Source organism: Musa acuminata, chromosome BXJ1-8 (genome assembly GCF_036884655.1).
Source record: "Musa acuminata AAA Group cultivar baxijiao chromosome BXJ1-8, Cavendish_Baxijiao_AAA, whole genome shotgun sequence".
Taxonomy (NCBI): domain Eukaryota; kingdom Viridiplantae; phylum Streptophyta; class Magnoliopsida; order Zingiberales; family Musaceae; genus Musa; species Musa acuminata.
Genome location: NC_088334.1, coordinates 49,033,305 through 49,055,413, shown reverse-complemented (window position 1 = coordinate 49,055,413; position 22,109 = coordinate 49,033,305). Strand labels below are relative to the sequence as shown.

The following is a 22,109-nucleotide window of genomic DNA, read 5'->3' as shown; positions in this document are numbered from 1 at the left end:
TCAAATATTTTGCTCAGTAACACACACAGGTTGACAATAAAATGAGGAGCCAACAGGTATTATTCTCGATAATGGAACAATCGCGCTTGCAAAGCAGCGATCAAAACGATGAGTGTAAAGCTGCCACAGAGCAAAAGGTTGCTACAACAATCATGAATACATTGGCATGCTGAACTTTGCTCAACTGAGCAGCATAAGGAGGTAAAAATATATACAAAATGGACGAGTGTCAAGGTACAACAAACAAGCAGAACACTACATAAAGAGGCAGCAGATCATGGTTTTTTTCTTTTTTAAATCTTATGCTCTAGGTCTATTTTCCCACCGGGTTATTCTCCTACTTCAGTGGCAAGATATTTTAACCTAAGGTAATATAAATAGCTTCTTGCCAACATCGCAGATATGTATTGTTTCAACATAGGCCAAAGGAACAGGCTCAAGGGCAAACTTTACAGAAAAATTGCAGCGGGATGGTCTATAAACTGGGCGGGCTGGACTACCTGTGATGCTCACACATATGGCATGTGTTAGTGGACTTTGGGTTGGCAAAGGTGCAGTGGTCGCAAGACCAGAGATTGCCATCGTCCATGCTGCGGCTGGGAGCACCGGCTGCAGAGCTTGTCCCAGCTGGTTTGATCTTGCCACTTTTACTTTTGTTGCCCAAAATTTTCGAGCTTGAACTCTTGCTGCATGTGGCTTGGCTGTTGGAAGAACCAACGTCCTCCAACCCAGTCTCCAGGGCTTGAACAAGATGCTCGAAGTAGTTCCTAGTTACGCTGGGTGGCACAAATACTAATATGAATGAAAATTATGCCAAAATGCAGATGACAAAACCATGCAGAGTAAAGGCATAATGTGCAGCTATATACAAGGGAAAGGGCTAGCAAAAAACAAAAATGAAATGCTTAAGGAATGAAATCAACAAAAAATTTGATTGGACAAGAGATCTAACACTTTGCTGATTGTTAGATCCAATCTGTTTAACAAAGGAGCAAGGTGGGGTCAAGTTTCTGGCTCAAGATCCATTTTCAACTTCTCAAACTGCAATAAATAGAACCCTTCCAGATCAGTTTGACAATCACCATCCGGAAAGTTCTGCTTAACCTTGAACATGAGCCACCAATTAGTTAAGATCAGAGTTGAGATCTTCCAAGCAGACCAACGGAACAAATTGACCAGGAAATATAAAAATGTCAGTGATGAATATTGATTTCAGATGAATCATTCCCACCTAACCTGAGCCTGAACATGGGCCACCACTGAGTCAAGGTTTTCCCACCTAACCAGTGTAATAAATTGTCAAAGCAAAATTGATAAGACAGCAGACACGTATTGGTTACACATCAATGTCTCCCCTTAGACAATAGCTAAGGTCGCCAACTCAAGATATTGATCAGGCAAATTTGGTAATAAAGTTACCCCTCTAGACAATAACTTAAGGTCAACAACTCAACAAATATTCACCAAATCTCAATATATCAGAAAGGAGGTCAATTTTCAAATCTATAAAACATGATTCAGTAAGTGTTATGTTATATTTCAGTCCAGGAACCTAAATTTGCATTGTGAATGAATACCAAGTGCAGCAAATGTGGCAGCAAAAAATATTCACAACCTTTCTCAGGCATTAGGCTTCCCGAACTGGTCTACCACTTCAGATAGTTAATCTCATGAAGAATTCTTAAGAACTTCTAGTGAGGTACCAATGAAAATGCAACCAGGTTAATTGTTTACTATTTGTATAATTTATAACATCAAATGTTAATCTACCAAGTTGTATGCCTACACTTGACAAACAACTAATTATCAATAAGAAACCTTCAGAAATTTTAGTTGTATTACTTCAAATTGAGGCATAAGTGAACAAGCATAGAACTAATTGCACTATAATTATGGAATGATGCTGCAATCTACATTAAAGGGTTAATTGCAAAACCTAGAAATCATCAGTTCATACAATCACAATATCATAAAACATTGCAGAGAAAGAATTTTAAAGAAAGCCCTGTAACCCAAAAACACCAAAAAAAAAGACAGCTAAAAATTTTCAACAAACCCTTTCCTAATCAACTAGAACTTTCTACCGCAACTTCAACAGATATTCACATCAGTGGATGTATTATCCAATTTAATAGTTATAATTTGTGATTTTCTAGATCTTCCCTCCTTACCCATATGAAGCAGGGATTACTCCATACCAGTGGCACCTCTACAGATTGCTATTTCATGGATTGTAAAGACTATTATCACAATCAATATAAACACCTCACTAGTCCCCAACAGTCAGTATTTGAGTTTCTGTTATTCACGTCCAGCATGATGCCAAACTGATTGGACTTCAACTCCAATGCCTACATTTTAATCCATAAACAGTTGAAACTAATCCAATGTTGTCATAAGGTGCTTGGGCAAGGCCAAGCATGGTCCAAGTGCCTCAATGGGGTCCCGCAAGGCACCTTGAATTGTGCACCACCTAGGCAAGCCCCTTAGTTGGAGCAATTGGCATCCAAAGAACTCACCTAAACTAGCTTTGGTACTCAACACTGGACCAGCCTGACCCAACCTCACCGTGCTTGGTTCACGAGACAACCCAGAATCACATAAGCCCAATGGTGCCCCATGTGACTTGGTTTAGTGCCCAGCCCACACGCATGGACCCGTGCAACTTCACCCAACTGTCACGGACAAAACTGTAAACGGGATGTTTGATGCAATGCTCATGTATGCCCGTGTCTTTCAGTTTTATTCATGCTTTGCACAACATGTAAAGGGTTGGCAGTAGGCTTAGCAGCCCCATTTTGGTTGGTTTTGGTGACCGTCTTAGGCATGCAAACAAAGGTTGTGTCATGTGGGCACTTGTAGAGATTTCGATCTATAGTAGACCATTTTCGACCCTTTGTTGTGCAGCCGTTCAAAGCTTGTGAAATCTGTTTGTAATTTGCATTTATTATGAAGTGTTTGCTAAAATGATTGCTTGTGGATGCTAAGTGAAATGTTTTCTCTAACCCGTTTTCTCTTTTGTAGATCCTAAGGGACCATAGAAGGTTTCGAGGAGGCTGATCTTTACGGACAGACACGCAAGGGTGCCGCACGACTTAAGCAAAACCAGCTTAAGTGTGTGAACAACGGAATAAGACGTGCTCCCCAAGTTCACATGCAATCCCAATTTTACCTCTTCCAGTGGGAGCCCAACTCATGCGAACCCAACCTTGCACCTCATTGAACCTGGTTCAGTGCCAAGCACATGCTTAGGGACCCATGTGCATATTTGATATCGCTTCGACATGGTTAGTTGAACTTCATATAAGCTCCCCCTCCCCTTATACTGTCGGGCCTTAAACCCTAACCTCAACCTAATGTTCTGCCATAGACATCTTTGTTGACCCATCCATCAATCTTCAACCATACTGACCTTTCATCGTGTCAATCTTGCACTGTCATCAATACATATCTTCTTCACTTCCCTCCTCTTTCCTCCTATCACACAGGGGCTCAATCATTACCGTCGCCCTATTTCCTCATCTTCTCTCCCATCCAACCTCTCTTCTAAGAGATCAAACCCCTCCATCTTTGAATATATCAACATATATGTAAAAGAGATAATATTCACATAACTTTTGATACAAAGAATAGTAGATAATTACTCATAATAATAGGTGAAAACCCACTAAGGTATTATGCCCATTTTATTGTGGACTGAGAATTGGTTTGGGCTAGACGACATGGGCAGGGTCCCTAAAGCTTGTTGTGAATCACAATTTATGATGGACTAAGAATATGTTTCCAATACCCCATTGGCACTGTGGGGTAAGCTCTTAAAGGCACTACTGGTATTCTTAACAAAAATCTCATTATCAAAAAACATAATTGGAAGTGGTAAGGAAGGGAGGAGTTGACACCTCTTTGCTTTTTTTTCTCCCTTTCATCTTCTTCTCTTTCCTCTCGTCCCCTTCCCACTTTCTGCAGGCTGAATATTAACGATGCTATTCTTCCCATCTTCCCTCTTCCAGACTGGTAGATGTGTGAGTTTCTTTTATTCTATTAAGTGGATATGGACAAATTTAATCATCATTTTGTCAATTGATTCTTCTATAAATGGTTAGAGACATTTATTTTGATGTTCTAGTGATAATCATTTGAATATGCAATGATATAAAACTCATATTTAATTGAAGTTCATTTTTTTAAATGGTAATCCTTATTCTTAATTATATTTTTATAATTTTTATAAGATAAATGCCTTGCTTTGCTCGGCGAGTAACTAGAACCTTGAGCAATTTAGGACCTTGGTTCCTCCTTTTTGCATCGAGCATTTTTGACAACATTGGATTAACCCACAATCTAAATTAGTGATTTTTTTTATCAATATAAAGATGTCAACCTCTCAAGATAATCGACTATCAGAACAAAAAAAGAAAACTCTTCTTCTTACTATAATTCACCAAGCCATAATATTGACTTACCTGGGTGATGGACATAAATACTAAAATCTATATTGACTTATCATGCAAAATGTGAGATAAAGTTACCTAGTGAGTCCAGCTAACTTGGTCCGGAAGTCATTGAAGTCCTTCATAGGAGATTCTGCATCAAGGTAAACTTGGAGCTCCTTCTCTGCACATTGATGAAGGCGTTCCAAACCAGACTCAGCCTCACCTGAAAATAGACAGATAAAATTCCGTGAGAAAAACATATGATTTGCAGCTACACTGGGAGATAAACAAGTCCATACCTTGTAGATATTCAAAGAACTGTCTCTTGGAATGTTCTTGCTCTGGAAGGTAATAACCATAGGCATATGTCCACTTCAGGACTCGTCGACACTCCACTATCTGCATATTGATTGTTGAAACAAATGAGAAGAAAGATGAGCACCATAGCAAAACTATTAAAAAAGTAAAAACATATCGATTAGAACAATGATAGTGTTTCTAGCATGAATCTAACCTGTAACCAGGCTTCTATTATGAACTTGAGCTGGGATTCAGGTTGACTTTGCCTATCACTTAGCTTCTCAAGCTGCAAAATTGAAAGAAGCAACCAACAAGTGCACTTTGATTAGTGTTAACACAACTAATTGTCTTACATTCAATTGGAGGCATTATAACACCACTGGCTTTGGCATCCTTCACCATTGATAATCCAAAGTCTCTATTAGATATCTAATAAAAACTAAATATGATCCATGAGGTCAATTTCATAAAAGAGGTTATTTTATGACTTATTAAGAGAACTGAAAAGTCTATCAATACTGTAGCTGACAACTACCAAAAGAAATCTTAGATGGCTCTGTACCTTTTCATTTTGCATACTGTGAAGATCTGCCAGTGCCTTCTGCCTTGACTGCAAGTTTTGGAACACATTGTTATGGTTAGTTGAAATTTTCTCGAAGGAACAACTTATGCAAGTTTTGGAATACAAACTAATCTTCATAATGCATGTAGTTAGCAAGTTTTCTGATAAACAGGTACTATGCCAAATTAAAACACAGAATTATATTTTGAATATTGAAAAAACATAGTTAATGTAGTCATAAGCTGAGAAAACAAGGGGTGTAATAGTTAATGTAGTCATTATCCGAGAAAACAAGAGGTGTAAATAAACAAAATTCATCAAGTTGATAATACATAAAATCTAACTGAAGAGATCTATAGATTGATCAATGATTAGTTTCTATTACAAAAACCACATCAAGGTGGATCAGATGGATTTCTTAAGCCATGTAATCTTTTAGAACATTAGCTTTGATTCTCGTAGGTTACATATTTATTGTATGATCAGTTTAAAAGTTGATCCATTTTGGTCACCAACAAGCAACTGATTAGTTACTGACCCAGGCTGATTGACCAAATGAACAGCCCAACAACTGGGCAGTGATAAGCAAAGGATTGACTAGCCAACAATCATCTGCCAATAAGTGATCTGTTGGTCACCCAAACAACTAAAAGCACAGAAACAACTGAGATGATTAATCATATATTTTTTTATTAGTCTCATGATAAGTTACTGTCTTTTTTTAAAGTCTTTCAAAAAGATGCTTTCCAGATTCAGCTACTTAAAGGTAACCATAAGTGTCCTACAACAAAAAATAGATCACAGTATCGGTGACTAATAGATGCTATAAAGGAAAAAATCAATTTCAAAATTACATCCTAATGAAAAGGATGGAAGAGTTGAAAACACATACTGATTGATTGGTAGCCCAGCGCTCATAATAATGTGTGTATCTCTCAAGAGAATTTTTAGCCATTTCTCTCCTCCTTTCAGATTCATCATACTGCAGGTATTTATATATTTGATAAGGATGTGACTGATCACTATGATTGTTGAATTCTAAACACTCTACTGTCTATAGCATTAGAAAATCACTAATCATACCGCTCCTTCCTGTTTTGCTGCTTCGTAGCGATTACAAGCATAGAAACCACCAGTCCTCTCACCGTGCTCTGACCATGATCCAAGACATAACCTGCAAGAACAATTAAGGCATATAAAAATTGCAAATAAAAAAAACAGCCGCCATGGAATACTTATGAAGTAGAGATATAATACCAGCAAAACTCAAATTTACAAGGAGGTGTGCATGTTATATGCATGCATCCCTGGTTTTTCTCAATTGGACGTTTGCACTTTGGACAAGGCTTTGAGTTTGCTAGTATCCTGGACACGAAGTAATAGAAATATGATTAACACATGATAATGATCATAATCAAAAGAGACTTCACTATCTTCATATTTTTCAACTGCAATGGTCTCTGAACATGAGAGCAAAAGAGAAAATATATTACAATGGACAAAAAGGGATTTTTGCCATGGTTTCAACTTTCAACATGAGTTTTTCTAAGCCAAGTTGTTTTGCCTATTTCTAAACCCTCTCATTGGGATAGCGATCTGTAATGTGAAGTCATTTGACTGAAGATAGCATATTTATAAGTAGCACTTACAAAGCAGATTGAGAATAAATAGGACAATAAAGGCTTCTATTTAGGGCTTCATTAACAAAACTATCCTATCAGCTCTCTTGATGTAATGCCATTCCTTTGAGCTTTCAATCTGGTTATATTTGTACGTGTTATAGAACTATTGAGCAGTATGGAGACTCATAAACACTGAACCAAATCAGCTCATGCTCCAAAAGTATCTATGTTCTGAACAAGCATGCCTGTCTTCTGTCATTAAACAATTGTCACATGGTTGGTACATGACAGTGCAGCATGAAATCCCACATGGTATGCTGGCTAGGTGCAACATTTGCTTTTAGTTGGCAACACGATTGTACAGCAGCCATATAGTATTAACACAAAAAGTATATATTAACTACAGAAATTTAAACATAATAAGCACAATTGGAATCATACTGCATAACATATTATCAAATTAAACTGAACCTGAAGTACGAAATAGAAAAATACCACATCCTTAAGTAGACTACAAAAAATTCACAGCTGACATTTTAATACTAATAGTAAGAGCTAAGAACGAAAGATAACAATTATCAATATTACAATACCAATTCATATTTTCAGATTCAGCACTGTTCTTCAAGATCCACTTTGCTACTGTGACACAATCGACCGGTCGATGAGCTTCCTCAGTGCACTGAACATTTTAATTTATATCTCAGAATGTTAAAAAAAAAGTAAACATACTCTTATTAAGATACATAACTTGTCCCTCAAGGTATACTCACATTCCAACAGAAGTTATATGAGCAGCTGCAGCAAATATCATAGTTACCACTGCCTATAACAAACTCCACGGCAAACTCACAACCAGGAGCTGGACACCATTTTATCTATAAAACAAAATAAAGAAATGAAAGTTAAATTGTGAAGAATATGACAGAGTGAATACTGCTTCCTGAAAACCTCATGTAACAAATAGTTTGCAAAAACAAAGAATTATTTGCAACAAATTATCAATGAAAAATATATAGAATTTCAAAAGACCTAAACAAGCCAAGTTAAAATAAATATTTAACATTAAAAAATAGAGAAAGGAATTAACAATAGAACAAACAAAAATCTAGCAAACTACAACTCACAATCACTTAAGGGCATAAGTTACCTCATTGATCACTTGGCTTGATTCTAAGAAAAACTTGACATTAAATGCAACAAGATTGTGCACTAGTCTATTTTGTTTTGAATATCTAAGAGAAGTGCAACGTGCATTAGGAAAATAATTGCTGTTCCACTACAAGGTCAGCTACAGCGCTGTTTCCCCACCAACAGCATCCACCTACCTCTAACAAACAAATAAACAAAAAGTGTATAAAGGAAACCTTAAAATTATATATCTCCATAGAAAAATATAGTTATACTAAAGTGTTAACAATGTAGGAAAAAAAATTAGGAGCTCAGAAAACATGGCTAACAGCACAAAAAATCCCATCAGTGGATGTTTAATAAAAAATTTGACCTTGGATTGAAGTTAAAGTTTTCCAACAAAATGAATGCCCCTTCCAAAATATTTATACTATTGCTGTTCCACCAATAATCTACCAAGAATTTAGAGGCAAAAAACATCATAATAGATGGTTTAATCAGCATGTTAAAAAACAAAATAACAAATTTTAATTTATTTTTTTATCAAACTTCTGCCGGAACAGATTATCCTTAAGGGGTTTGCTCAAAAGCATATATTATTACCCGAGGTTTTAAAAACCCCATCCATACTGAATTGTGCAGGTCAGTATTTACTTGTCCGATAGCCAATAGCAATAAGGACACAGACCTGGCGATCACATCCGATGTGGTATGGTACCATGACTACCATCTATTATTCTATATTGACTGGTAAGCTCATCATACTACACTCTTCGGGCAGTAAACAGGCCAGTGCCAGCACTCATATCTTTTTCTTTTAAATGACAGCTCAATTATCTCTAATTATTTTTTAAATAATGATGGCTCCCAATTCTCTGTCCATCTGTCTATTTTTCTCACTCTTTCTCTTCTTCCCTTTCTCTTTCTCTCCTCTACGACCTCCTCCTCCCTGCATCAACACCTTCCACTCTTTCCACTGTGTCCCTGCCGTCACCGCCTCTTCCCTGTCATGTTGTCACCACCTCCTTCTCCTCCTACCATTACACGTCACCACTTCCTCTCTGCCTCTTTCTCTGCCCCCTCCTTAACCTATGGCCTTCTCTTCCTCCTCTTTCTCCTCCACCTCCTCCAGCTGAACCCAAACAGTCAACTAGGGGGTGTACTGACACACAGTATGCCCAACCGTACAAGTACCATATTGGTCGAATCAAATATTGGTATTGATATCAAAATTGGGTGGGCTGCATGCCACTTCACACTCGAACTAGTAAATATCAGCTGGTACATACCGAATGAAGCAAAATTGATTCCCTGATTCACTCTTTCTAATTCAGTTATCGGCAATTCGGCATGAGTATAATACAAGAAAGATACCAAAATGAATATGAACCAGTACATCCTCAAATAATTAGTGCTGCATGCTGCATGTACCTTTCTATTATCTTCAACATAAGATCTAAGAAGATAACGTGAGTACTTCTCTTTATCTTCATCAATAGCCAATAGCTCAACTATGTTTTGACCAACAGCAGCACTACAAGAAGGATCAGGGCATCTCAACATTAAGCACCCAGGGCCATCACTTATTGATGTACTAATGTAACCTGCAAGTTGAAAGAGTAAGATCAACCATCAAAAGATTAGAATAAAAATGCAAATGAAAACCCAGCATTCAAAAGCCTCTAAAGGAATGTTCAGTCATGAAGTTAACATTTATAAATGCTTCATGAACAAAAAGAGGGTGCAAAATGCAATTTTTCCATCAGCATATTTGTAAGAACGTTAATTCACTTGTAGTGCAGAAAGGGTCTGAAGAAATTAAGCTTATCATTTTACTACAGACATTTTACAAGATGCAGGATATATAAAGTGAAATTTAAATAGCTATCAACCTAGCACTAGAATCTGTGATGAAAAATTGTAATATTTGATCATTTGTTAGATGTGACTTTATACTTAAGTCACATGGAATATGCATATGACAAACAGTCAATTGGCATTGCTCTGAGGTTCATATGACCGTTCAAATTTAAGAAAAATGCCTAATCTTAAAATCTTGTACAGAAATATATCATCTAATTTCAAAAGTGAAGCAAATGCAAACCTTGTTTACAAAGCTACTAATAGCTGATCATAATTAATATACCTCTCCAACAAGCCCAACAAAAGGGATGACCACAAGAAGCAGAGTTCATACAGTCACGAGGATAATTTTCAAAACAAATCCCACAAGTGAGCTGCCACCAACAAAGTTAATTCATAATTAGGGAAAATTAATCAAAAGTAAATAGTAAATAGTTCATATGAAGGCCTAAAATCTCCCAAGAAAGATTACTAGTATGAGAATGAAATTACTTCTCTAGCGTTCGGCATTTCCACTGGCTTCTCCAACAAACCAACAACCTTTCGAACACGTTCTTCATCTGCAAACCATTCATCATGCACCCTGCTAATGCTCCTGCATGCTCAAAATACACAAACAAAATCAGATGATCAACACAAGGATAAATTGAATGAAGTCGGCAATAAAGGAAATAGATGTTATATAACATAATCCTGAATTACTACTTCAGGATAGTACTGCAACTACCATAAGAAAAATCCTCTTTCTCATTGATACAGAATAGAAATGATAATGATAAAAACATTTCATATGATGCAGAAATGTCAATCAATATACCCAATAAAGAATTTTCACAATAATTTCACATAGGTTGCATACATATTTGCTTCTCCAGTTGGAAGAAATGTTTTGAAAACTTCAACATTCCTATCACATACATCAAACTACAAGGAGTTCAACATCCTCAAAGTACTAATTATACAAATGATCATAATGTATAATCTCTATAATAATTGAGATAGGACCTTTATGCCTGTAATTTGTCCCTGAAGACAAACCAAACAACTGTAAGTGGAACTATAGAATAAGATCAAATCACAAGATGATCATAGAAAGTCAATCAGCTTTTAGTGAAACTGGGTTAAATCTCTGATTTTGCATAAAACTCATAGTTTGTTGTCACTGTGTCAGAAGAGATGGAAATAAGAGGTCTAGATATATGACATGTACTAATAATGTTGCTTCAACGTTTTGTCATAAGGCCATCCAAACAAGTAACCAACCTACACAGACAAGTGAGTCAAAATTAGCATCTTTAAAGCCTCGAATAAGCATCCCAAGTGAGATGTTCCCAATGAAATGTAAATATGACATGAAACTGTAACTTGAATGATTACTGATATACTTCTCCTTAATCATATGACAAACAACCAATTGTAATCGGTAATGTAATGGGCAAAAAGGGCAAACCTAATGCACCAGACTTCAGCCAATGAAGGGTTCGAGAAGGGTAATGTATACAATCTTACCTCTACAAGTAGAGAAGCTATCTATCTGACACGAACCATGAGCCCTCAAGATGCAATGGAGCAGCTCAGTTGTACCAAGGCTTGCCCTCATAACTAATAAACTAATATTCATGCAATCTAACCATCGAATTTACTTTTCCCTTCTCAATTTTTAGTTCATGTGTTTCATTTTAAACAGATTCACTTACACAAAGTTTATAATCTTGGAATCTTTTTCTTATTTTTAATTTTGTAATAGTATTATGAAATAGATAATTAGTGGGTATAGGAATCTCAATACAGGTTACCCGCATGAAGACATGAAGACAGGTTGTTTATGGCCTTGTACAATTGACCAAAAATAGCTCAGGTGGGTGCTGTGTTGATGTAGTGAAGCCTGAAGATGTCCACCAAATGTAGATTGCACTTGCCTGGCTAGCACTTGGGCAACTTGTACCTTGCCATCCTATCTTGGTAGGGTAACCTGAACAATACTGAACTCAACCAACCTAAAACCATCCTATCATACCAATTTCCAATTATATCCTACGGATGGCAGAGAAAACCAGACAAAAGGAAAAAATCCAGGGCATAAGCATATGGAATTAACTTTACATACGCCCCTAAGATTTGCATAGAACAGGTCATAGACATGGTTTTCGTGAAGACTAACCCGTTGGCCTGGACAGTCTGCATGGCTACAGTGTAATAATGCATCATCGGAAAATGATCCACATTGAATATCCAAAAAAGCTCCTTCTTAGGGTATTCAAGATGAAACTATCATGCAGAAAGACAAGAATTAGGTGACGAGAGGTTGGACAACATTACTTTTTCCCAAAGGTGGAATATTATTAACCTAAATAAACTCAAAGTAAAGACAGAAAAAAAAAATTGAAAAGCCATCATAGAGAATCATATCACAAGCTACAATTTTTTTCCACTATTCCAGTGTTGCCGAAGATGGAGAAACATATTCATAATTTCATATCACAAGCTACAATTTTTTTCCACTATTCCAATGTTGCCTTTAAACTTCATAGATCAGACACTTGCATAAACGCCCACATCTGACTCCTATTTTTGTACTTTATATAATTATCTCGTTAAAATTGATGATTCACAAGATTGATTACTTCATCCTGAGAATTCTGTCATGATGAATGTGGCACAAACATAAAGCAAATAATCAAGTACAGAAAGAAAACAACTATTGAATCCTTGGACAAACCAACAAACTACAGAATCTCTGAAAGTACAATAATTCTTATGAAATTTAAATCTTTAATTCCCATAGATCTTTATTGTAATCTAGATTCAAGGCAAAATCTACTAGATTAGCCTCATACAGCTATAAAGAGACGTGATCACTATAAAGCAATATCATTTGAATTAGAATTAAAAAATAGTAATATATAAAAAGGCATTATAAATTTAAAAAAACAAATCAAAGATTGAATTTGGATGTCGCATAAATCTAAATCTTCTAACAAACAAATATATTTAACAGAATATAAAAGGTTACCAAATCATGACTTGCTTGGCGTAAATACTAATACAGAATAACAAAATATTGACTTGAATATTACAGTTTCCAGATTCTGAAAACATCTCAGAATAATGCATTTTGGTTAACACTATATGTGTCTGTTGTAGATATGCAAACAATCAAACTGAACTTCTTACAGCTGATTTAGGACTGCAAAAATTGCCCTTGTTAATCCCTCCCAAGGCATCTAGATGTCTATGCATGAATCTTTGATTATTGATACATCAACAATATTAAGTCATAGTTCCCATAATAAAGTATAGGAAAACATCATCAAAGAACATTAGCTATTTCTATTAAATCCAATTTGATAAACAATCTCCAAATCAAACTACTTATTTAGCAAGATGACATCTACAACTCTACAAAGAATGATTGTCGTGCCAGCCTGCACATGGACTATGTTGACACATCATGGGTGTATGAATATATAGTCTCCAGTGTAAAGTCAAGAACTTGTCACAGCATCAAAACGCAAGGGAGAGTTGCAGAGATGGCCTAACACAGTGTGGCACAGCATAATGGCACACAACACACAGTGCAAACCTTGGGCTGGGCAGCTCAGCAACCCTAAATAATTTTTTCAATGAGAAACAGAGAAATTGGTAGAAGACACAAATCAACTCAAGCAATTTAATAACTTTTCATGCCCTCAAATGGTGGCAGTGAAGAATAGGTAAGCCAGAAATGTATGAACTGAACAGAATGCACAAAGAAATTTTCATTCTACAAATAAACTATCATACCAGTTATAATGACGAAGAAGGATGCATGCTGCATATCTTGGTATTGAAAGTACAGTAGATACTCTACTAATATCTTCCTCCTGATGTTGCCGAATATCAGCCTCACTCAGAATAGTATAGTTTTGCTGAAAACAGAAAAGTTCTGGCAACATTAGATGACAATGATATGTTCCTACCTAATAAAATTTCTTAAAATACAAGTTGACTCATTCCAAAAAGAACTACATTATAACTTAGAAGAATTTCCCAAACATTACCAAAAAACAAACGCTAGTATTCCAAAAAGCCATTTTTTCAAGCTCAAGTACTCCAGAAAGCCATTATAACAGCATGCGTGTTCGGTCATGTTACCTGTCTTGCGTAAGGCCTGGGTGAGCTTAATATGCTGTAAAACAATGAATATAAAGTATGACACTGCATGTTCAACTGCATATACCAGGGGCCACATTCAAGATCTATACATGAAGTTGTTATATCTAGGATTATGATTCACCTATTACTATTACACCTAAGGTTTAAACTCTCAACCCAGTTCTTATTTCAACACCTTGTTGGACCGGCACGCTACCCGTACGCAATCCTAGGATACCACGTAACAGCAGCTAATTTAATTCCTACACGCATCAAATCCAGCCCAAAGGTGACCACGCCACCAAAATCACCAAAACGAGTGCAATAGAAAAGGAAGGAAAAAGAGAACTATATAATACTCTTTCACCTGCTGGCGAGAGGTGATGTCATCGGAATCATCCGACTCGTTGTCGCCGAAATCATAGTGGGCGTCCCCATCGTCGCTGCCCATCCCCGTGTCCCCGCTGTAGAAATCGTCCTCCACCGACTCCAGATCGTTCGCGTCATGCATATCGTCCTCCGAATCCATCCCCTCAACCCACCGCCAAACCCCGCGCCCCAGGCGCCCCAGAAACCCTACAATTCCGCCGGAGCGGGCGATTGCGCGTCGAATCGGGAGGATCGGGGACCGAATCGGGGAGGAGGAGGAGGCGGAGGAGGGGAAGGGTCGGGCCGCGAACGCAAGAGGGTAAAGGGCGATTGGATTTGGAGTCGTATGTGGGGGTTTCGTAGTGATGGATTCTCACTTTCCTAGGGAGGCATCTCTTCGCCCTTTTATACGGGTGGAGAAAGCGGAATGACGGGTTGAAACCGTGAAAGATAATTTGGTAATTACATTAATGCAAATATATATATTAAATCGGAAAAATATTAATCTCACTTACATTTTATTTTTAATTTCTCTCATGAGTATGGGTTATTATTACAAATCAATAAATAATAACTTTATATTTAATTATCTTATAATTACAAACATTGTATATGTCAGTAATAGTATCATTTTTATTGATACGGTACAGATATATAGAGCTCAATTATGCCGTCTGATATTATCAAATTAAATAATAATTTAATACAAAATTAATAATATTATATTATTTTTTATTGTGATACCATCTTAATAATTTTTCTTTCTATTAGTTTGTGCTATTTTGACATTTTATGATTTGGCAAATCGCTCTCATGTTTATTTATCATTAATTCTTTCTTACACTTTACATGTCTATTACACATATGAGGTAGATCTTTCAAAACTCGATTAAATTCATAAATACTTGAATGTGATAATTGACATGAGTAATATTTATTACATATTATTTCATATAGAAATGGAGCTAAATTTGTAAAAAAAAATCATTAAACTTGATGTGAATAATTACAAACTTAGGGCATCTTTGCGTTGAAGGTTATTCTTTCTTGTTTTTGAACACTAATATTAACTTAGAATGGAAATCAATTTGATGAACTCTCGATCAAAGTTCTTGGTGTTCTTAGAAAATTAGAGGTGTAAAAATTGAATTTTGTAAATGTAATATCCCAATTCCATTGTGTATTCGTCTGTTTGTTTGCTTATAATTAATTTGTGTTCATAGTGGTTATCATTAAATAGTTTAAATATCTATAATTCCTTATGATAAACTCAACTTCGTTTTTTTGTTAATATCTATTATTACTTTTTTAATATATACTATTAGTTATTGTACAGCAATAAATTGTGCAGTAATAGAATGCAATTAATGTGATGCAGAGGAAAAATAAAGAATAATAAATAAATAAATAAATAAATAAGAAGGCATAATTTAGTTCAAATTTAATGTAAAAATTTATAAATATGATTATTTAATTGAAAAAAAGACATGATCAAGAGGGATATTAAATATATTATTTATCAGTTCGCTATGAATAGTTTTCTTTATTTATTTTGTTCATCTCTCTATGAATTTACAATAGATCCTAACTTGGGTATTTCCTGACCCACTAACTCATGCATTTCTACATAATGCGACTAATAAAGGTGGATAAATATAATAACCAATAATTTTAAGTTATTTTTAAATAATAATAAAAGATAATTTTGGAATTATTAAAACATCAATCATCATGGGCCTTTTGAATAAATCATGCATATGAGGATTCATATTAGTGTATAAATGTAACTAAGTGGATACTATTTTTCATATTAGTCTCGATTAATATACGAAATATATGAAGTTTCATTTTCACCCTTCACGTTGATGCATTGGTCCCACTCGTGTTGTCGATCAAGGGGCAACTGTATGCCTTTATCGTAACCACCTCATGCGAGGATTATGAGTGAGTTATACAAGCAGTGAGATATATAAAATATTTTTTTTCATATAAAAAGAATATTATTTTGAAAATATTAAAAGTAGGGATTCTCAATGAAAATTTTTCGAAATATATGAGTTTTTTTTTTTTTTTTTTTTAATGCCTTGTGAGATCAAAGACAGTAAGAGAGGATATACAAATACTTGGAAGGGTAAATATGGTAATTAAATTGAGGGACACAAATGGAATCACAAGAATTATTCGACCTTCTGATAAGATCACAGCCGTTCATGATCGGTTACCTGTCTCCACTTCCAATCTCGGTCTCTTGCTCGGCGGAACCACCTCCGTCGCTGCGGCCGCGCCAGACGCCGCAGGCACTCGGCGCCGCCGCGACTCCGGCACCTCCTCCTTAGCTGAGTCCCTCTGGATCTCTTCCCCCTCCGCCGCAAAGTCAAGGTTCGGCTCTTAAATCTCCATGCACACAGTGGCTTCTTCCCTTGTTTGGGGTTTACAGAATATGGAGTTTTGCTCCCTCTTTAGTTGCATGATTGGCTGTGTGTTCGCATTCTACTTAAATTTAGTCTCTTAGCTATTTCAACTGGATGCTGGATGAAATTTGGTTATCTTGTTTTAGATACTGATCTAGATGTCGATTTTACTAGGGATTTGTGTTCGTAGTTAGGTCTGCTATGTCTGATACTCAATCGTCTTTCTTCCGTTCGTTTGGGTCAGCAAGCTTCTTTATCTGTCGAGTTCTTTAGTAGTTTCTTTTAGTGTCTATTTTGTGATCCCTTTCTAAAGCTGATATGTAGTGTGGAAGTTGTAGTAAATAATTCCTATTGTAAAAGTTATTCGCTGAAGAACTTGATGTTAATCATCCACCTTGGATTTCCCCTGTGATGGTAATTTTTAGAAATGCTGCACTTTTCTATAGCCTGCTAGGGTTTTGCTTGCAGTAGCTATACTTAGAAATCCATAACAGATTCAGAAGTAACTAGTCTATGGGAAGATACAAAAAGTGATATTTGAGAACATACATACGTGCACACATATATACAAAAAGAAAATTGCCTTCTTCGGATAATGTTTCATTTAGGTTGGAAAATAGATCATCTAGTCTTCTCCAGGACTTGTTAGACTGTACTAACTAATCACAGTTCATTTTGTTTTAGAATGCAGAATTTTCATCTTCATATCCTGCAACACATTGTTTTTTTTTCCTAGTGAAAATACTCGGGTTGGACATGAGTCATTGAGGAAGTTACTTTTTTCTCTACACGGAAACACTCAAAAACTAGTTGAGCTTCTTGTCATTTAGCAAGTGGTGCTCAAGTGTCTGGTGAAGTATCTCCAAAATGGGTTTTTGTTGTACATAATGCTTGACATTTAGCTACTCTGTGTGTTACTTGCCTGGCCATTATATATTGTTTTTATGGCACTTAACACATTATTAGTATATGGTGTGTCATTATGTTAATGAGTGTCATTTACATCTATTTATACTACCTAGGCATAATATATTTCTGATGATGTGATTTTTTTTTTTGCAAAAAGGCTGTTCTTCATTACAATGAAAAAGTTGATGCTTGATGTCATGTTAAAATATCAGTTTTTAAAATGTTTCAGGTTGTTGAAGCATTTTTTTGATATGTAGTCACCTTATTAAAGAAAAGTAATTCAGTAGGATAAGTGCTGGACTTTCTTTGCATTGATGAGATAATTGTGGATGATATGTGGATGTAAAAGAGTGTTTGTTGGCATGTTTATCATATAACCCTTTTTGTCTTCATTCGAGATGACTAAACTTCACTTCAAACAAGAAGCCTAAGGAAAGAATTCAGCAGGAACTTAGAACCACTTGCAATTCCTGGCTGTTGGTATCTTGTTGCCAGAAAAGATGCATGCCAAGGAACCCAGATAGAATTAGCTGGTCTATGGACATACTATTTACTTGTTGTTTAAGTTTATATATCAAAGAGTAATGTGTAGTTTCACCAGAATAAGAATAGTCTGAGGAATGCAGATTTTCATGTAATACAGAATGCAAATCACTTGATTTTATTATATTATGGAATATAAAAGAAGTATTTAGTTTATCATATTTTGCCCAAAATTTTCACTATCTGTTTTACATCAAATTTATTGAGCTGATTTGCAGCATAATGGTGAGAGGTAGGGATGCTTGTTGGGAACACTGTGTCTTGGTTGATGCAACAAGACAGAAAGTTCGGTGTAATTACTGTCATCGTGAGTTTAGCGGAGGGGTTTACAGAATGAAGTTTCACTTGGCTCAGATTAAGAACAAGGACATAGTCCCATGCTCAGAAGTCCCGGATGATGTAAGAAACTTGATTCATAGCATTTTAACTACTCCTAGAAAGCAGAAAGCTCCTAAGAAGTTGAAGATTGATCATACAGCAAATGGTCCCCAACATAGTTCCTCCTCAGCAAGTGGATATAATGCTAAAAATGCTGGATCTAGTGGGCAACATGGCAGTACTTGCCCATCCTTGTTACTTCCTCTCCCTTCACCTGGTGCACAACCAACAGCAAATGATGCTCAAAAGCAAAAGTATGATAATGCTGATAACAAGATTGCTCTTTTTTTCTTTCATAATTCTATTCCATTTAGTGCTTCTAAGTCTATTTATTATCAAGCCATGATAGATGCAATAGCAGATTGTGGTGCAGGCTATAAGCCTCCAACTTATGAAGGGCTGAGATCAACTCTCTTAGAAAAAGTCAAAGAAGAAATCAATGAAAATCATAGAAAACTAAAAGATGAGTGGAAGGATACTGGCTGTACCATTTTATCAGACAATTGGTCAGATGGCAGGTCTAAATCACTCTTGGTTCTGTCAGTTGCATCACCTAAAGGGACACAGTTTCTTAAATTAGTTGATACATCTACTCGTGCAGATGATGCCTATTATTTGTTTGAGTTGCTGGACTCTGTTATCATGGAAGTTGGTGCAGAAAACGTGGTGCAAGTCATAACAGATAGTGCAACAAGTTACGCTTATGCAGCTGGCTTACTCTTGAAGAAGTATCCTTCCTTATTTTGGTTTCCATGTGCTTCATATTCAATTGAGAAAATGTTGGAAGATATCAGTAAACTTGAGTGGGTGAGCACAACTTTAGAAGAAACCAGGACCATAGCTAGGTTTATATGCAGTGATGGATGGATTTTAAGTCTGATGAAAAAATTAACTGGAGGAAGGGAGTTGGTACGACCAAAAGTTGCAAGATTCATGACCCATTTTCTTACCCTAAGATCCATTGTCAATCAAGAAGATGACTTGAAGCATTTTTTTTCTCATGCTGATTGGTTGTCATCTGTACACAGTAGAAGGCCTGATGCACTAGCTATAAAGTCATTGTTATATCTTGAAAGGTTTTGGAAATCTGCACATGAAATTATCGGCATGTCTGAGCCACTTCTTAAACTTCTGAGGTTGGTTGATGGGGATATGCCTGCCATGGGATATATATATGAGGGTATTGAAAGGGCAAAAATGGCGATTAAGGCATTTTATAAAGGGTGTGAAGAAAAATATATGTCTGTTCTGGAAATAATTGAAAGAAGATGGAGTATGCATTGTCATTCTCATCTTCATGCAGCTGCAGCTTTTCTTAATCCATCGATCTTCTATGATCCAAGTTTCAAGTTTGATGTCAACATGAGAAATGGCTTTCATGCAGCAATGTGGAAAATGTTTCCTGAAGAGAATGATAGGATTGAACTCATCAAGGACCAACCCGTGTATATAAAGGCACAAGGTGCTCTTGGGAGCAAATTTGCTATTATGGGAAGGACATTGAATTCACCAGGTAGATTTGCTAATTATTTTTTAGAATTATTGGTTATCGATTGCTCTATCAAGTTCAAATTTGTTTCAGAAACATTATTATCACCTTCCTGACATTCTTCATGTGAAACCACAGGTGATTGGTGGGCCACATATGGTTATGAAATTCCTGTCTTGCAGAGAGCTGCAGTGCGGATACTTAGTCAGCCATGTAGTTCATACTGGTTCAAATGGAACTGGAGCGCATTTGAGAACATTTATACAAAGAACCACACCAGGATGGAGCTGGAAAAGCTCAATGATCTAGTTTTTGTGCATTGCAATCTTCGGTTACAGGAGATTAGCCAAAGTAGGGGTGCAAAATGTAGACCTGTTACATATGATGAAATAGATGTGAGTTCTGAGTGGCCAACAGAATCTGAATCTTCATCACTTCTATTAGATGATTCATGGTTAGACAATCTACCTTTTGAATGCTGAGGTAGCTTACCAACTTATGCTTAAATTTAGATGAAGATGGCATTCAGGCAAGATTTGCTAGCATTCTATGTGCAAACAGAACCACTGACACATGCTTAACTAATCTAACGTTGTTCGAAGCCACTAACTAATTTTCTGATATCTACTTATGCATGTTTTATTTTTGTGTTTAAAAACTAAAATTTATTGTAAAAAAAGAGCTGTAAACACATCAAAAGGTATTATGTATGCACATAATATCGACAAACTGTTCTATTTGTATATGAAGATTGTGATCATAGACCCATTTTTTTTTTACCGTGTTGATGGAATATCCTCTGGCCTCCTCACTTATGCAACAACCACGGTGAGGAACAGTCTTTTCTCCTTTATTTCTTTGTCCTTTTGAGATTTTCTCAACTGTTCTCTCACTTTGTTTTTAAGGGTTGAAAGCTCACCGAATTCTTTGTATTGATCATTACAGATTCAAAGCATCATCGGTACACTCGGTGCCTTCCATCAGTAAGGGTAACATACTTTATTTCTTTCTTAGACCTTTTTGCTGCATAATGAATATGATTGTTTCAAAATACCCAATGAACAAGTCGGCATCTCAACTCTTCTCATTGTTGTCCTGAGAGGTAAACGTATATTTTTCATCTTTCGGATGCCTGATGTGATTCTGCTGTTTAAATGCAGGTATATTTTGATTTTTCTTTCAAAGAACATAATGTAAAATCTCCTTGTTGACTGTGTTTCAAAATGTTCCAAGTTCCTGGGAGTAAGTTTCTAATGTTAATGAAGGATTACCTCTTATTAACTTGAAACAGTGTCTGGTTCCATTCATTTTCCTTGTGCATTTTGTAACAGTACTGGCTGAATGCAACTTAGCTGGTGGTGGATTTTATTTTTATCTGTAATAATAATAACTCATCAGTTCATGGATTTTTTTCACATCTTTATGCCTCTTATGAACACTCCTATTTTTATCTTTCTCAGATCTTTGCTTCGTGATGATACTTACACTCATATATGGAATTTTGTTTCCTTTTCTAAATTACAGGAGTGACAGCAGGCGATTCCAAGGAATTGAGATCGCTTGGTGCTTTCAGAAGTTAAGCTTGATGCAAAGTGAAAGCACAACATAGAAACTGGGTGGTATTAAAATTTTCTAGCTTCCCTATATATAAAATATTATTAAACAATATTAAATTTAGTTATATTTGTAATTTGATCATCATATTAAAAATAATAAAAATATAATTTTACTAAATATAATCCCTTAATTATCAATCAATACCCTTAAAATGATATTATAAATAGTAAAAAAAGATTGTAAATGAAAATCTCCAATATTATTTGTACAAGATCATAGAAAATAAGATTTTATTAAAAATTATAAATGAAAATTTACATGTTCTTAATTTGACTAAAAATTTCTTTGTATACAGAGCTCAACAATGAAAAAATTAATGTAATCAACCTTTTATATATATATATATAT

General features: G+C 35.7%; 2 protein-coding genes across 5 annotated transcripts; one reads left to right on the top strand and one right to left on the bottom strand.

The window, feature by feature from the left end:
* Positions 1–345: 345 nt before the first annotated feature.
* On the bottom strand, positions 346–14,769 carry LOC135588479 (probable E3 ubiquitin-protein ligase ARI8). The gene is made up of 15 exons (XM_065080621.1): positions 14,413–14,769; positions 13,695–13,819; positions 10,404–10,506; positions 10,195–10,285; positions 9,480–9,652; positions 7,691–7,795; positions 7,511–7,599; positions 6,553–6,660; positions 6,379–6,469; positions 6,188–6,277; positions 5,296–5,343; positions 4,948–5,019; positions 4,733–4,832; positions 4,530–4,656; positions 346–776 (listed from the first exon to the last, which is right to left on the bottom strand). Exons 1-15 carry the CDS (start codon positions 14,572–14,574, stop codon positions 497–499), a joined length of 1,764 nt encoding a protein of 587 aa, XP_064936693.1. The 5' UTR covers positions 14,575–14,769; the 3' UTR covers positions 346–496.
* Positions 14,770–16,648: 1,879 nt separating this feature from the next.
* On the top strand, positions 16,649–22,079 carry LOC135581118 (uncharacterized). 4 transcript variants are annotated; one of them, XR_010476291.1, is made up of 5 exons: positions 16,649–16,793; positions 18,496–20,168; positions 20,283–21,133; positions 21,305–21,386; positions 21,669–22,079. XR_010476291.1 is itself a non-coding variant. In XM_065080619.1 (3 exons), the coding sequence occupies exons 2-3, from the start codon at positions 18,500–18,502 to the stop codon at positions 20,624–20,626; spliced, it is 2,013 nt and encodes a 670-aa protein (XP_064936691.1). In that variant the 5' UTR covers positions 16,649–16,793; positions 18,496–18,499; the 3' UTR covers positions 20,627–22,079. The 4 variants fall into 4 exon arrangements, 1 of the variants encoding a protein (XP_064936691.1); XR_010476290.1 differs by having other exon boundaries at positions 21,305–22,079; XR_010476289.1 differs by having other exon boundaries at positions 20,283–21,386.
* The last annotated feature ends 30 nt before the right edge of the window (positions 22,080–22,109 follow it).

What these genes read in the sequence shown, in the direction of transcription:
- LOC135588479 (XM_065080621.1), bottom strand. Translation starts at nt 14,574, where the DNA reads ATGGATTCGGAGGACGATATGCATGACGCGAACGATCTGGAGTCGGTG. An exon ending in CAGCAAAACAGGAAGGAGCG is followed by an intron (nt 6,278 to 6,378) that starts GTATGATTAGTG and finishes AAATACCTGCAG; the next exon opens with TATGATGAATCTGAAAGGAG. An exon ending in GCTGGGCTACCAATCAATCA is followed by an intron (nt 5,344 to 6,187) that starts GTATGTGTTTTC and finishes CAAAACTTGCAG; the next exon opens with TCAAGGCAGAAGGCACTGGC.
- LOC135581118 (XM_065080619.1), top strand. Translation starts at nt 18,500, where the DNA reads ATGGTGAGAGGTAGGGATGCTTGTTGGGAACACTGTGTCTTGGTTGAT. An exon ending in AAGGACATTGAATTCACCAG is followed by an intron (nt 20,169 to 20,282) that starts GTAGATTTGCTA and finishes GTGAAACCACAG; the next exon opens with GTGATTGGTGGGCCACATAT.